At 43.8% G+C, this 15,000-nt stretch overlaps 6 protein-coding genes across 9 annotated transcripts in view; 5 read left to right on the top strand and 1 right to left on the bottom strand.

Moving 5' to 3' along the window:
- The window catches only part of LOC134189346 (disintegrin and metalloproteinase domain-containing protein 10-like), a 9,353-nt gene extending 7,994 nt beyond the window's left edge, over positions 1–1,359 (top strand). Inside the window, exons 22-26 of the mRNA XM_062657577.1 lie at positions 1–64; positions 135–500; positions 559–684; positions 745–861; positions 921–1,359. The exon at positions 1–64 is cut by the window's left edge and continues 161 nt beyond it. Of these exons, the coding sequence (XP_062513561.1) occupies positions 1–64; positions 135–500; positions 559–684; positions 745–861; positions 921–1,292 (1,045 nt within the window). The 3' untranslated portion in view covers positions 1,293–1,359. The remainder of the gene's footprint in view (positions 65–134; positions 501–558; positions 685–744; positions 862–920) is intronic.
- A 6-nt stretch (positions 1,360–1,365) lies between these two features.
- Positions 1,366–4,360, bottom strand: LOC134189348 (tRNA wybutosine-synthesizing protein 2 homolog). 3 transcript variants are annotated; one of them, XM_062657580.1, is made up of 4 exons: positions 4,305–4,360; positions 3,501–4,242; positions 1,815–1,959; positions 1,366–1,595 (listed from the first exon to the last, which is right to left on the bottom strand). In XM_062657580.1, exons 1-4 carry the CDS (start codon positions 4,349–4,351, stop codon positions 1,366–1,368), a joined length of 1,164 nt encoding a protein of 387 aa, XP_062513564.1. In that variant the 5' UTR covers positions 4,352–4,360. The 3 variants fall into 3 exon arrangements, with proteins under 3 accessions (XP_062513564.1, XP_062513565.1, XP_062513566.1); XM_062657581.1 differs by having other exon boundaries at positions 1,366–1,589; XM_062657582.1 differs by having other exon boundaries at positions 1,379–1,572.
- A 785-nt stretch (positions 4,361–5,145) lies between these two features.
- Positions 5,146–6,338, top strand: LOC134189350 (checkpoint protein HUS1-like). The gene has a single exon (XM_062657584.1). The coding sequence runs from the start codon at positions 5,238–5,240 to the stop codon at positions 6,090–6,092; it is 855 nt and encodes a 284-aa protein (XP_062513568.1). The 5' UTR covers positions 5,146–5,237; the 3' UTR covers positions 6,093–6,338.
- A 110-nt stretch (positions 6,339–6,448) lies between these two features.
- LOC134189347 (putative mitogen-activated protein kinase kinase kinase 7-like) lies at positions 6,449–8,741 on the top strand. The gene has a single exon (XM_062657579.1). It carries the CDS (start codon positions 6,725–6,727, stop codon positions 8,579–8,581), a length of 1,857 nt encoding a protein of 618 aa, XP_062513563.1. The 5' UTR covers positions 6,449–6,724; the 3' UTR covers positions 8,582–8,741.
- A 640-nt stretch (positions 8,742–9,381) lies between these two features.
- LOC134189349 (zeta-sarcoglycan-like) lies at positions 9,382–11,159 on the top strand. The gene is made up of 4 exons (XM_062657583.1): positions 9,382–9,699; positions 9,791–10,148; positions 10,728–10,882; positions 10,937–11,159. The coding sequence occupies exons 1-4, from the start codon at positions 9,505–9,507 to the stop codon at positions 11,081–11,083; spliced, it is 855 nt and encodes a 284-aa protein (XP_062513567.1). The 5' UTR covers positions 9,382–9,504; the 3' UTR covers positions 11,084–11,159.
- A 2,479-nt stretch (positions 11,160–13,638) lies between these two features.
- LOC134189984 (uncharacterized) overlaps positions 13,639–15,000 on the top strand; it is an 11,839-nt gene continuing 10,477 nt past the window's right edge. The window contains exons 1-7 of one of the 2 annotated variants that reach the window (XM_062658386.1): positions 13,639–13,810; positions 13,871–13,935; positions 14,050–14,148; positions 14,212–14,288; positions 14,362–14,426; positions 14,720–14,882; positions 14,941–15,000. The exon at positions 14,941–15,000 is cut by the window's right edge and continues 14 nt beyond it. In XM_062658386.1, the coding sequence (XP_062514370.1) occupies positions 13,718–13,810; positions 13,871–13,935; positions 14,050–14,148; positions 14,212–14,288; positions 14,362–14,426; positions 14,720–14,882; positions 14,941–15,000 (622 nt within the window). In that variant the 5' untranslated portion in view covers positions 13,639–13,717. Of the gene's footprint in view, positions 14,149–14,211; positions 14,289–14,361; positions 14,427–14,719; positions 14,883–14,940 lie in introns of both variants that reach the window. The other variant, XM_062658385.1, reaches the window with a different exon arrangement.

Here is a 15,000-nt window from a genome sequence, read left to right as displayed (position 1 = left end):
CGTGAAGTCGGCTGCTAAACTAGCAGAAGGGGCACACACGCTCGGAGATGAGCATTTGCACGAGGTGATGACATAATGGATTCTCATTACGTATGGTAACCTTATGTAGGTTTGTTGATGATCGTTTCAATTAGGTAAAGCGGGGGAGGAGAACGGTCGGTCCAAAAGTGAGTGTGCAGCCTTCTAACTACAGTAGTTACCATGCAGATTCTACATCTTCGTATCGATTTGTTTCTCCGTGGCAACGAGAATTAGAGCCGCCGTTGCTTTCGGGTGCATTCAAGTCAAACCACTATAATTCAGAGGGAGAAGAGCCATACAACACTCGTGTGCATGCTGAGCCATGGAGAGGCCATCGACGGCAATATTCAGACTCCGAGTCCGAAAACTACGGCATCGCAGACATGTGGCAGTATCGACAAGGACGACAGAGTCAGCAGTACCAGAGAGGCAGAACGTCGCCTATGCAGTCACCACATGAGATGACTCGTTTTTCGCATGTAAATCCAGTAGGTATGCTCATCCATGCAATGACTCCATTCTTTTCTTGCTGTTCAGGGTGGACAGGAAAGAGAAAAGTGGCCTTCCAGGGGTCATTACTCAACTCACAACAGAGCTCATCGCATGATCACGATGTCAGACACTGAGGTTTCAGATGACCAGTATACATCTGGTTATAAACGAGTAAATAGTCATTGGCATATATTGTAGTGAGTACATCGTTCTAATGCTCTGTTGTGATAGCCTCCTAGACGGAGAGGCAGGAAATCATCAATCCCTAACTCTACAGTGCGACCGTCATCCAGTTGTGTGTCTCTTTCCGATGGTCAGTATACTGGAACAAACGGCACTCTGTCACAGGTAGATCAATGAATGTTTGTGTGTGGACTTGTGTGTGTATTCTGTTTGTCTGGTGTAAGCTACATAAATATGGGACACCGCAAGACAATCTAAGCCGTCAGTCTTCGGTCCCTAATCTGCAGCAGGTGAGTAGTCGAAGAAGTTCTGCCGAATCGACGGGCTCTACCGATTTTGCTCAATATATTTCGGCTAAGCAACCTCATTATGGACGTACTGAAGTCGATGCTTTCTCGTTCAACAGGCAACCTCCTGTTGCTTCGAATCATGCTTCCTCCTCTTTAAGACATTCCCAACATCGTCATATTCGAGGACATCATGAGACACCAAACAGCTACCAATCCGACAGTTCTAGGCCAATTCAAATCGTACAAGGTGCAGCTGCTCGAAGAGGTACATACGGTAGTGATCTAAACCTTACAGCAGACGTTTGACAAACGTTTAGTATCAATTTGATAGAATTATAAAAATGTTGCAAATAAATATTGATATTTAGAACTGTCATGTTTAGTGTGTTTCTGTGATACTGTCAGCTGTCTCTGCATTTACGTGTCCCGGACGGCACTCGACATCGACGACCATATGCCAAATGTGTGGACCATAAGATTTGACCTTACGAGGACTCGAACCCGAGACAGTCCACTGTAACTCACAGCTGTATAAATCACTGAAAATCTTCTTGATCGATTTGACTACAAAAGCCATCCACCTTTGCTTCGAAGAACAAATATCTAAACCTTTGATATTAATTAACATGATTATTTGACTTCCTCGTGCTAAACCATTCTACACACAAGGGATGATATGATTATTATAGTTATTCATCTAAGCTCGTTTTTCAAGGCATTCAATTTTATCTCTGTTGTTGCACTATTCCTTCCCTACTGTGTGTGAGAATGGTCTAGCAAGCGAGGCTATAGTGAACAAGAACACGCAATCTAAGCAATCGCACTCACCTGCAAGGCGACTATTGACATTTCCATGAATATGGAGCCATCCACCAGTGCTCCTGTTGAGACACTTGCAGGCTGTCTCCCAGCTGTCTTCACAAGATGGTATAAGCCCGAGATTGACTCGATCAGCAATACCATGTGGTGCTACCTACACAAGAACACCTCACACATGCAGACATTTATGCCACAAACTGCATTAGAGTAGAGAACTACCTCATTTACCCTCCCTATAGGAACAGAAAATTAGAATACAGTCCGACCTCGTTCCGACCACTTTTGTTCTACGGGTTTCTGTCGGACTAACTCGATTATCGGTAACAAATACACTGTGACCATGTAGACAAATTGGTTTCACGTGTACTTTGTCAGAAAGTGAGGTGTCGCATTATGTGCCAGTATAACGAGGTCTGACTGTATGCTAAGCATGATTTCAAATTCAAGTGTAGAGAGATTGATGATTCTAGGATACATTCCACATGGAACGGTAGTGCAACTAGGTTTATTAGAAATGCTTTACCAAACTGGCTGTACAGTACATGCAGTAGTAAGCATACCATACACGCCTGTCGGAAGGATTTAAAGTGGTGGGGACTAGCGCACGCTAAATGCGTTACCATAGCACCACGCCTACTTTGAATTAATATCAATACAACAAAAATTGAGATAAAACAAGTAATTGCTAATTTATTACTTATTTAATTGGCTATACCCAAACGGACGATACTGTGAATCAATGCATGTCGAACTACACTTTAAAAAGTGGTGGGGTCATGGCCTCAGCAGCCTGTAGGCTCCAACGGGCCTGTTATACCACACCCATGGTCAGTCACTGTCTCAGCATCAAGAGTGAATGATACAATGGTGCCTTAATTAATAACTGGAACCAAAACAAGGTTGGGAATTAATAGTAAGTGTCTTCCCAGGTCATTCATTATCTGGTCTACTCACAGTAGTAGTAAGGGTTTCCCGCAGACATCGTTTTAAAAGGGGCCCTTAATGTTACTAAGCATTAATATTAACTATTAAATTTAACAAGTTGTGTACTATGGACTCGACTGTATTGGGTTACCTAATTAATTACTGACCAACGAACTACTGAACTTTAGAAGTCAAAGCCGCAAGAGGGAGGACCTTCAGCTGAAATCTTTATTAGCTACGGGAGGCTAGCGCCCCCATTCACTTCTGGGGGGGAAATGCAGTAGTACTACTTTCATGGATTTGCAAATGTGTGCAAGACACTTTATATATAAATTAAAAATTCACAACATGTAGGTCAAATAAACAACAACAACAATAACAACAATGATAACAATAACAACAATGATAACAATAACAACAACAACAGTAACAACTACAACAACAATAACAATAACAATGATAACAGTAATAACAAATAACAGCCGTGATGGTCTAAGTACTTCTGAAGCAGGGTCTGTTTCCGGTACTTGTAATAGACTTTACAAACCAGACTGATTTGGTTGAGCACGACACAATAGCAACAACAACAATAACAACAATAACAACAACAACAATAATAATAATAATAACAATAATAACAATAATGTACCCCGCTGGGCTCACCTGCCGGGTTGGTGGGCGCCCAGATGGGGGTAAAGACCCCACTTGCCCATTATGGAGGGGCATAACGACACATAACAACAATAACAACAACAATGGTATTGCATAAACCTTTCTGTTGTCGCCTTCGTAGATAGTGCATCGTGTGGAAACGTTATTAGCTTCAAGACTCTCTCTCAGAGCTGTCACTGCGTTCCGATTCCACTCACAAGCATGAACATGTCGTGCATTAGCGTGTATCAAATATGTAAGAGTAAAGTATCCAATCCCGGCATACAAATCGACGATCACCTCACTCTGACAATCGAGTCGTCCAATCCACTGTTTTTCCGAAATATTTCCACTCGAGAACATACACTTGGTCACATCATAACAGTAAACAATTCCATTCTCTTTGTGCTTCACCCACCCCGAGTCACCCCTCACAAGATCAACAGTTGGACTACGGAATTCATCCGATTTGATCACACTCTGTCTGGCCACTCTCGATACACCCAAACAGGCACAAATTCTGTCCCACAAGTCTGGCACGGATTCTTCCCATTTTTTACTTCTGAATGCGTCACGTGACAGTAGGATTAGGTCACCACGTATTTCCCAGGATGTAGGAATTTCCGCCTCGAGGGCGGGGTCAAGATGTAGTGAAGACTCTACTGCCATTTTGAGTTTGTCTTTTGGAGAGGGCCGATGGGGAGACAAATGACGTACATCGTCGTGTCTAAAGTTTATCGAATCGAATGATGGGTCGCGTAGTTTTAGAGCTTGGTGTGTGACTGGAATGGCCAGACGGCCGTCGTCTGTTTGCTCTATGCGTCGTCTCTTGTCGTACACGTTTGCTTCTTCCAGTTTATCCCTAGCAGTAGAATAAATCGATATCGAAATGCGATTTAGATCTGACGGCAACGGTTTTGTTACTTTATTCGCTTGCAGTCTGCCGCTGGCACAATGTAACGCACTTCCATGTCTGTGGGCTGTTTACTGGCAAACGCGGTCTGGAATCCCGAGGTCGTGAGGCTAGACTTTATAAAGAGTGTGTTTGTTTTGTGTGTTTTCTTGCTCTCGAGCTTGCTCGTATGCATGAACTATTGAATTAAGAGAACTTATAGATCGGAAGTCGACGTCATGAGCTTTTATTGTGGAATTCGAAAGAAGAAGCTGCTGCCCCTAATTAGTAAGACACGTGTTTTGTGATTGTTCTTGTAATACATGTCGTTTCTGTCAAAAGTTACAATAGATGGAATATTAACTAGAACACTCACTTCAATTAATAAATTATTTCTATTGAGTTAATTAAAATCTTTTCGTGTCCGGGACATTGTGGGCTCGAGTGTCCAGCCTGTCAGCTCCCCTGTCACTCTGCTGCGTTTCCACAAAAGATTAATATATTGGGGTCGAGAGCGCCTCTGCCAGGGTGTGTACTCCATGTAGCGAAGAAGGGCGAAGGCTTTGGCGACCCCGTACTTTAGGATGTCAGTGGTAGACTTATAGGACGTTTGGTGTGAAGAGTCTCTATTGTGGTTGTTCAGCAGGCGTCACACAAAGATAGCTACACATTCTAACAGAATACAGAGTAATATCTTCCAAACCAAATTTTAGAGTATTAATCTAATAACTATTATAATTAATTACTGCAAGTTGCCGTAGAACGACGTATCATAGTTATCTTGTATTCTAACGGTCAATAGTGAGTACGCTGTGCGCAAATTGTAAGCGCTGTGGTATGTTTGGGACTGCGAGATAGCGCGCTACTCGATGAGCTCGTGAGTGATTGAATTCTTCGAAAAGCCAATAACAACGCTTTTCAGACCTGTTATTAGTGTTTCCGAGCTTCTGGACCAATCGATATCGATGAGGTTTCGAGCCAAGTTGTTGGATATCCAGTGCATCTTGCAGTTTTCGCGCGTCGCAGCGACCGTAGCAAAGCTCAGTAAAGCATGCGTCTTGCGCCTCACTCCTCTCAAGGTCTGTTTCGCGTGCATAGACAGAGCCGCGTCCGGAGGGATGCGCGTGTGGTGCGAACTGGAGCAGGGAAACTTCTTCGACGACTACAGGATCGAGGGAAAAGACGAGACAAACGAGATCTACATAGAAATGGCTGCAGATCAGCTATTTCAAGCTCTGAAATCGGCACAGACCGCTCAAGTGGTCAAGATCAAGTTGACTAAGAAACACGTTCCGTGTTTGACCACTGAAATCGTTGTTCCGTCTCTGGCCAGTCGTTCTCGGAGTATCACACATGACATACCTGTTGGAATTGTTCCTCAGCGTTTGTGGTCCGAGTACCAGGAGCCGACCATGCTTCCTCATGACGTCAGTATATGCTTGCCGCATCTTCGTCTGCTGAAGAGTGTGGTTGAGAGACTGAAAAATATGGATAGCTGTTTGATTCTGGCTGCCAATGGTAAAGGGAGTCTCACTCTTCAGGTGGAAACCGATGTTGTTTCGGTCACAACTCATTTCAAGGATCTTGAGAATCCAGTCGTGGAGGGCTCGGAGGGGAATGGCCAGACTGTTGGTAGACAAGATGCTGAGCAGAGTGTGGAAGTGAGACTTGACATTAAGCGGTTTCTCCAGTTTATTGCTGCCCAACAGGGAACTCCAGAGAAAGTGATATGTAATTTTGCTGGTCGGCGGGGCGTTCAGCTGTTTGTTCTTCTAGACAATGTTCACATTCAATATTTTTTACCTGGAGTGATGAGGTGAGTTAAAACTACAGTAGTGGGCAGAATGCACATGGAAGTAGTCTATAGCGCTACGTGCACATGGTAAAATGATGGTCTAAAGACATAAAAATTGTAGTAAAAGGATGCTGTTATTGAAGACTGACTCTATTACTCATACTCGTACAGAATTTATGTTGGTGTACAAGCATGTATATGCAAGTTTTATCTGTACATATCTTGTTAGTAGTCACTTATTGCAAATTATACCACGTTTATTTGGTTGTCATACCACGTTTATTTCGTGGTCACACCACGTTTTTTGGTGGTATACCTCGTTCAAGTGGTGGGCTATGTCTTCTTTGTGAATCCGTCCTCTCCTACGCATCCCAAGGGAGGGAGGTAGAGGTACGTGTGCCCGTTGCATCACTGGTATCTTTCAACAGAGCGCTCTGACGCATGACGCCACATGCACGCTCTGTGGTGATTGGTCATCATATCAGGATATGTGATTGTTGTAACCAGCGCAGTTTGGTTTCCGTGTGAGTGAGAGACATCATGCACGTTCCCTACGGGGACTCAGTCATTAGTTGAGAAGGGTTTTTCGTTAAAGTTCAGCTTTTACTTCGTCTGCTGCGTTTCCTAGCTTGTTTTCCGTTTTCTCTTGCGACCGACATGACGGACAAGGTTATTCCATCGGATGACATTCAAGTCGTTGAAGGCGACTCCGCGTTTCTCGGCAGCGGTTCCTATGCGAAAGTGAAGCTTGCCGTTTGGCGAGGAGCGAGTGTTGCCGTGAAAGAACTTCACGCCATCTTCTTCGAAACAGGAGGATGCTCCGAGTGGGAGTCATCGTTTGTTGCCGCTTTTATGTCGGAGTGTGACATGTTGGCTCGACTGCGTCATCCCAATGTTGTTCAGTTTCTTGGTGTCGTTTTTCAGTCGAGCGGTTTACCGCTGCTGGTCACTGAATTGATGAGAGAGAGTCTACAAGAGCGAATGAGGCGTTCCCCGGCGTTGCAAACGCGCGAGGTCATCGCGGTGTCGTGCGATATCGTTAACGCATTGGATTACATTCACGGTTTGGCGAGACCGATCGCCCATCGAGATCTTGCACCAAAGAACATTTTACTCGAATATAAACCCAACATTCGAGCGAAAATTGCCGATCTGGGTGTGGCCAAGGCGATGAGCACCGTCGACATGCCGTCGTTCAACACTAGAAGGCCCGGAACGGATCTGTACATGCCACCTGAAGCGTTTGTCAACGGGCAATACACTCTGAAGATCGACGTCTTCTCACTTGGAGTAATCATGTTACAGATGGCGGTTGGACGAGCCCCCTCGCCGTCATCAATGTGGCAATCTTGCGGTGACGGTACCTTTCGTACAGTTCCGGAACGCGAAAGAAGACAGAAAGACCTTAATGCAATAACCGCCGATTACCCTTTGCGGTCGATAATTTTGCAGTGTTTGGAGACGGATCGACCTAGTGCTTGTGAAATCGCACACGATATCAGAGAGCTAGTAGCAGCTCTTGACCAAAATGGACAGACCCATTATGTTCCCGCATGGAAGATTGATGAAATCGAAAATGCGAGCAGGGATAAGGTGGAGAAGATCGAAGCGGAATGTAAAGAAACATTAGCAATGTGTCACGACTCTCTGACTGCCGTCATTGAGAAGGTAGAAATTGAAAAGGAGGCGCTGAAGCATGAGAACGAAGCAATACAGAAGACGGCACAAGAAGCACTGGAGAACCTTGCCGTTATGACGGAACGGTATCATCAAGAGACAAAAAGTCTGCAAGATACCCTCAATTCAAGGACAAAAGAAAATGGAGAACTCATCAAGGAAAGAGATGACTTGGCGAAAAAGCAACAAGAGGTTGTAAAAAATCAGAAACGGATTGATAACCAATTGAACACAGATTTCTCTTTGCGTTTGGAGGCGTCGCTCCTCAAAGCAAAGGCAGACAAGGAGCATGCACTGGCACAAATGAGAGAAGAAGAAGAAAGAAAACACAAGGCATCACTCGAATCACTGATGGCTGACAATGAAGCAGCATTTGTGCGTACGCAGGAGCTGTACGAAAAGGAGAGAGCAGAAGACCGAGAAGAAACAGCAGCTCTCGTCACCAAGGTTACCAACCTGAGACTTGAGGTGGAAAAAGTGACAGGAGAGAGGGCAGCTCTGCAAGAGAAGTTTGATGATGCTGTGATGGAACGGTCGGAAGCCGAACGCGCCAAGGAACAGTTAGGTGCAAGCTATAAAGTGGCAATGAATTTGCTGAAAAACCAGCAACGCGGTGCTTTGAAATCCGTCAAGCGAGAATTTGAATTTCAAAAGAAAAAAATGAGTGATGATTTTCAAAGTATGATCGATACCCTCAACCAAACACACAAGACAAGAGAAGAAGAAATGATGACGGAATTGAAAAAAGCCGAACACAAGATATCAATTCTGGAAGCATCACTCGGCGAATCAAAAAGACAACAAGTCACGTGGTCAGGGAAAGGCATCATGTTGTAATGACAGAACACTCAAACGTACTAGACACCATGGTAACTACTATATTTACGGAATAGACAAAGATCGTGTACACTCTATTTTTACTAATTTTTGTATGATGTACAGAAATAGCACTTATATGTCAATAAATTGATTAATTAAAGGGGAAGTCCAACAAAAATGAACTTAACTTGTATGAGTAGATCTTAGGAAGACAAATAGATCGGTATAAGTTACTCCGTTATCTTCGCTTTTGTATACGAGAACGAGCGATGTTTCTGTGATGTGCAACGCCCACGCGCCTGCTCCGCGCGTCGATTAAGCTCCGCCCACTGAGAACGAATAAATGCGTTTACAGGTGACTGCTACGGATATATCGAGAATGACGAATGTGAATGCGAAGATATTATAAAGATCTGCCTTCTTGCCGTCAGTGGTTCCTCTCTAAAGTAAAATGGTGTCACTAGAGCTGTTTCCCCGCCAGACTTGCAAGCAGAATTCCTCAATACCACGGCTTACCTAGAGAACGCGCTTGTGCTTGACTATTTGTTTATCCTTGTTCTTTTAATATCCGAAGAGAAACGTTCAGCTCGCCGTCTGGCGTGTGCTACAGAGGACGTTCCTATTTCACATCCGGTCTGCTCACTTTTTTTGCCGCTGATTGATAGAAGGTTACAATCCCGGATGCAAAAATAGGCTTATCTTCTGTAGCTCACGTCAAACTCATACAAATTAAGTTCACTTTTGTTGGACTTCCCCTTTAGAAAACTTTGTAAGTAAACCGATCGACGGTAGTTATCCGGGAGTTCGACTCTGCGGTTGTCACGCCTGCGACATTCCAGCGGAAGTCCTGAGGAAGCAGTACAACGCAAGGTTGCAGGTCTGGTTGCAACGAACAACAAAACGACATCACGATCAACAACTCCCGCTTTCGTCTCGAACTCATGTCGACAAATCAGCAGACTATGTCGAATTCGAACGGAGCGAGAACACACGAAAACGACGACGCTCCTTTGAAAATCGGCGTTTACGGCTGGCGAAAGCGATGTCTCTACTTCTTCGTCCTTCTACTGACTGCAACGGTTATTATCAATCTTGCTCTCACGATCTGGATCATCGTTGTAATGCGCTTCAATGTGGTAAGAACCAGGGGGCGTTCCATACTGGAAAAATTTACGCCCAGAACGTCAACATTTTTGGCGCATGCGGTGCGACATTGTTTTTGTGCAGGACGGAATGGGTAAATTGCGAATAAAGGAGGATGGAATGGTTATGACGGACGACGGGAAGGCGATGTTTCTCGGTCCGCTCTACGCGTCGAGCGTCCGATCGATTGATTTGGTGGAGACGGCGGAGAATGATCCAGACGACGAGAAAGGATCTCTGTCTGTTGAGGCGGATAGGTACTTGTTTCTACAGAGTGGAGGTGACAATGGCTCGACTGTGGCAGTAACTGAGAAGGATATTGAAGCGAGGACGGATAGTTTTGTCGTTCGGTCTGGTAGCAATGAAGTGTTTAGAGTGAATAGTGATGGTGTAGCCATTGCTTCAGGACAGCTAGAGAGCAATGGTGTCATTTTATTTGACGGTAGAGTGGCTGTGTGTGTGTGTTTGTTTGTTTGTGTGTGTTTGTGTGTGTTTGTTTGTTTGTGTGCGTGCATGTGTGTGTTTATTTGTTTGTTTGTGTGTCTGTGTGTTTGTTTGTTTGTGTGTCTGTGTGTTTGTTTGTTTGTGTATTTTGTTTGTTTTTGTTGTTTGTTTGTCTGTTTGTTTGTTTGTTTGTGTGTCATAATGTTCTTGGGCAAGAAACTCACACACAATTGCTTCTCTTGACTCAGGAGTATAAATGAGTACCTGGTCTTTGGGGGTGGCAAACTCCCCCGACTGTGATAAAGTCCATTAACCACTGGGGTCCTGGTGGGACAGTTGGCGTTGCAGTCGGGGCTCCAGCAAGTACCTGGCCTAGCTCCAGGAGATTGTTTAGCACTACCCATAGCTCCTTCATAGTGCACAGGAACTCAGCCATCTGGCTCGGGCGTGACCGTCTAATGGCAGTTTCTTATCCATTTGCCATGTGTGTGTGTGTGTGTGTGTGTGTGTGTGTGTGTGTGTGTGTGTGTGTGTGTGTGTGTGTGTGTGATGAATGTGTGTATTTGCAACTTTTCAGAAATTGAGAGTAAATCAATTAGTTCGGAAGAGATTAGCGCCCCCAGTGGTGATTTGACTATTAAATCAAAAGGAGATTCTACTCTAGAGTCATTGACAGGTTTTGTCAAATTACAAGCATTTGACGAAATTAAGTTACAATCATTTGAAGACTCTGTAAGGTGACACTTGAATTGTTTGAGTTCAAGTAATTATATGATTTGTTTTTAGATTATATTATCAGCACCAGATATTTATTTGTCTCCAAATGCACAGTTTTCTGGTGTGATGGAAGTGTGCATGTGTCCATCAGGAAAGCTATTCTTTGCATCACCAAATGCTACTACTCCCTGTCAACAACCCAGTGGCATCTGTTGATCTGCCACAGAGGTGACATTGTATTGATTGTATTGAGATGCTGAATCTTCTGATGAAATAAAGTTTGTTGACATGCAGTTGGAACATAGGAGTAGTAGTCAGCTGGTGGTTATTGTTGTAGTGAGCATAGATTTTATGCTGCTCTTGTACGTAAGCCATGCTGACATAAGATTTAGGTACGACAGAATGGGTATTGGACTGTGTGATTCAAGTCTCAGTCATACGTACAAAATATACATATTGTGATTTTCCACTTCAAGCAAGAGATCTCGTAGGCTTTTGTACTTGTCTCGTTGATTTCTGTAGTAATTGTCACTGGTCACTTTTTTCAAATTTGTGACACTGTATGCTTTGTTTAGTATACAACTAGAGCTACTTTGTATTGAAAAGTTTAATTAATTATTAATTAAACTTTAATTGGATCAGCAAGGAAAGTGCTAAGTAGTGAAGCACTGCTAAGGGAGATCAGCTGGTATGATAGAGATTGTATGTTTCGTATCTCTTAGCTAATGAGCACTGGTCTTAGCAGTGGAGATTAGCAGATAGGATATTAGAGCAACACAACCAATACAGATCAAGGTGATCAAGAAGATGACCTTGTTATGTTAGTAGAAGCCATGGGTGACAGAACTGCTCTTACCATATACAGAGGCAAACGACAATGAGCAATGAAATTTCTATTTTATCGATGGTAAGTCATTGTATTACCATTATAAGTTAGAATACTGTAATATCATCACAAGTGTGTGTGCTCAAGCACATTTTCACATAGTACACCACATCTACTTTTGCTATCTAATTTTGTATAATCACAAGAAACACTTGAAACGTTTGTTTTCACATGGAATTAACAGTCTATGACTGGCAGATGAGCTATGAAAACAACTGCGTGCTGAATAATGACTCATATTTTTCTTTTTATAGGGGAAAAGTCATTCATGTACTAGTCTAGTACATGTAGGGTAGGTGTACCTTTTAATTGTCGACACTCCCCGGTAATTTGAGTTACAATCGCTGTTTTCTCTGGTAGCCTGCACGAAGACACAGGGAAACATGTCCGATATACGCACCAATGTCTAGGCTTCGTAACGACGTCAGCTAGCGCACTAGCACCATATACAGGATAACGTCTGTAAACAGCCTAGACGCAGGAGGGTGTTCTAGTTGTGGACATTTTTTTCTCCGTTACAGAAAGCGACTGAGCCTGAGTAACAGCTGGACTAGACACCTGAATGGTTGCCTCACAAGCTGATATTTTGGGCCGCAATCAAAACCATGTTCTGTGGTGATCACCTCTGTAAAATGGCGTCGTGCCTTTCAAGTTTTGCAGAAACCAAGTGTTCTGTCTACGATACAATGCAGGAGACGATCAATCATGTTTAGATCAACGTCTGAACTGTAAACTGTGGTTCTAGCATCTTTTGCATTGCTGGTGGAGCTGATTATTGATATCAGACAACGTCACAAGGTAGTTTTGACCTTCCACCTATTCCTAGGTGAGTTTGTAGGTTTTCATCTTGTGTCTTATTGTTGCCAGATCTAGTAGCAGTGAAGACAGTCAAATTCTGACTGGATTACGAATGTCGCTGATATTGACATTCCACCTACTTCTGTTCGTTCTCATTTCATACCCTATTGTGGCCAGATGTAGTAGCAGTGAAAACAGCTAGATTGTCAGTGGATTACTGATGTCTAGATCTAGTATGAGTGAAGATATTCACGTGTTTACTGGACTGGAAATACACGCGCGTTCGCTCCACGCACATAGTGCGCATCTCTAGCATGTTACAGTCAACGTAACTAGCTAGTGTGGCACTACACAAAGCATGGCGGTATGGAATGTGACAAACTGAGGCGCCTACGGCACGGCTACATACACTGTACGCGTGTACATGTGATAATTGCCTCAAGGACAATAGCGTAGTAATTCAGCCTAATTACTTATTCATAACCCTGGGTTAGCTACTAAACACAATACTAGCTAGATTATTCGATATGCTAGTCAGTGAATTACCGAAATGTTCTGTAGTCGAATATGCACTAAGAATCTTGTTAATTAAACTCAATTAGTCTATGAAAGAAAAGATTAGAAAATGTGTCTAGTCCTGCCTATGCATACTTGATAATTTCCATAGTGTCAAACGTTGTCTAGCTAGGTGGTCACATCGTAGAGTGCTGTTGGCCCATTAGATGTCTTCCTACATCGAGTGCTACCGCTGCGGTACAAGGTAAACGACCCTGTTACACCTACGGTAGTTGGTCAAAGTCATGTATACCTTACATTACTATAGCTCTAGGACTCTTCCACTCTCCTCGTGGAGAGCCTAGCCTTTTGTAGAACGAATTTTGACCTGGTCTGATTGTCTCTGCAGGCTTGCGCCTGCGGGTAGGAACGTCGGTGACGGTGTCACTGGGAGAACTTTCTGTGGGACGTGCACCGGGTGCGGGCAGCGGCTAAAATTCCGAACTGCAGCGCTAGCAACGCAAAGAAAGGAATCTGGGAACGACTTTCGGGCGTTGTCTCGGGTCGAATTTAGCGTGAATGGACGTCGACGCGTTGTTCTCGATCCTGAACCTGAAACGTCGCTTTTGGATTGGTTGGAAGGGCAGCCCGACCTTCGCGGGACAAAGCGGATGTGTCAGGAAGGGGGATGTGGGGCTTGCGCGGTAGCACTCACCAGGAAGGACCGTTCGTCGGGTTGCACGGTAACGACTGCAGTCAATTCGGTGCGTGCCACTGTTTTGGTCTATCGGTAGGTCTAGACTACATGTATCTGTACCTAACAGTGTCTATACTCAATATGCTCCTTGCAACCTGGAGATGGCGTGACTACAACAGAAGGGATAGGGAGGTGAGAATTGAATACACCAGCGTTAGTTCCTGTAGTGTACATGCGGTGTGTTCCAAACAGCTAGGGACGCATCCATGTCTAAATAATTAACTTAATTATTTGTTTGTCTTAAAGCCAATCCAAGGGTTTTCATGCAGTCCAACTAAGTCTAGCAGAACACAATGGAAGCCAGTGTGGGTATTGTTCACCCGGCATGGTGATGACTATGTACAGGTAAGGAAACTCTCTAGCTTATTTTCTTACCAGGAATTCTATTCATTTCTTATGCAACTGCAGTCTCCTGAAAGAAAACTCCTCGCCAAACAGTCAGCAGATAGAAGACTGCTTCGATGGCAACATTTGTCGATGCACTGGTTTGAAGTCGTCTGTTATAGTTTAATTAATAATTTTTCTGAGACATATGTGCAACTCATTGCCTGTGTGTAGGCTATAGGGGAATTCTTGATGGCATGCATGTGTTTGGAAAAGGCTCCTTACCTCATGACATTGAGGTGACTGATGTTACTTAATTAAGTTAAGTTGATGTTCATGAAGGAAGGATTGTTGTCTAAAATATGTATTCATTGTGTGTGTGTGTGTGTGTGTGTGTGTGTGTGTGTGTGTGTGTGTGTGTGTGTGTGTGTGTGTGTGTGTGTGTTTTGTGTGTACATGTGTGTGTGTGTGTGTGTGTGTGTGTGTGTGTGTGTGTGTGTGTGTGTGTGTGTGTGTGTGTGCGCGCGCGCGTGCATGTGTGCATAATAGAAATTATCTTGACATGTCATACAGTCAGTTATTGATAATGTAGGAAATTGCTGAAGTAAAGTACAAGGGTTGCCCTCTTGCTGGTACAAAATTACCAACACGTCTGCCCTATTGGTACACTCCAAGCTCAGTCAATGATGTATTTGCTTTGCTGAAAAAATACGCGACTGCTGGAGTCATGATCGTTGCAGGAGGCACTGGGAGGGGTACATTCAACTAGTATTTAATTACCTGTTTGTCTTTTTTAAAATAATGTTTCTATAGGTGTATTCAAACAGCAACCATTAGTGCAGGCCTATGTGGACATTAAGAACATAGCAGATC

Source organism: Corticium candelabrum, chromosome 14, assembly GCF_963422355.1.
Source record: "Corticium candelabrum chromosome 14, ooCorCand1.1, whole genome shotgun sequence".
In the NCBI taxonomy this organism is placed as follows: Eukaryota; Metazoa; Porifera; class Homoscleromorpha; order Homosclerophorida; family Plakinidae; genus Corticium; species Corticium candelabrum.
The sequence above is the reverse complement of the archived record's forward strand: the minus strand, read 5'-3'. Positions and strand labels throughout refer to the sequence as shown.

What these genes read in the sequence shown, in the direction of transcription:
- LOC134189348 (XM_062657580.1), bottom strand. Translation starts at nt 4,351, where the DNA reads ATGGAAGTGCGTTACATTGTGCCAGCGGCAGACTGCAAGCGAATAAA. An exon ending in ACGAAGGCGACAACAGAAAG is followed by an intron (nt 1,960 to 3,500) that starts GTTTATGCAATA and finishes GTTCTTGTGTAG; the next exon opens with GTAGCACCACATGGTATTGC. An exon ending in TGTCAATAGTCGCCTTGCAG is followed by an intron (nt 1,596 to 1,814) that starts GTGAGTGCGATT and finishes TTAATATCAAAG; the next exon opens with GTTTAGATATTTGTTCTTCG.
- LOC134189350 (XM_062657584.1), top strand. Translation starts at nt 5,238, where the DNA reads ATGAGGTTTCGAGCCAAGTTGTTGGATATCCAGTGCATCTTGCAGTTT.
- LOC134189347 (XM_062657579.1), top strand. Translation starts at nt 6,725, where the DNA reads ATGACGGACAAGGTTATTCCATCGGATGACATTCAAGTCGTTGAAGGC.
- LOC134189349 (XM_062657583.1), top strand. Translation starts at nt 9,505, where the DNA reads ATGTCGACAAATCAGCAGACTATGTCGAATTCGAACGGAGCGAGAACA. An exon ending in TTGTAATGCGCTTCAATGTG is followed by an intron (nt 9,700 to 9,790) that starts GTAAGAACCAGG and finishes GTTTTTGTGCAG; the next exon opens with GACGGAATGGGTAAATTGCG. An exon ending in TACAATCATTTGAAGACTCT is followed by an intron (nt 10,883 to 10,936) that starts GTAAGGTGACAC and finishes ATTTGTTTTTAG; the next exon opens with ATTATATTATCAGCACCAGA.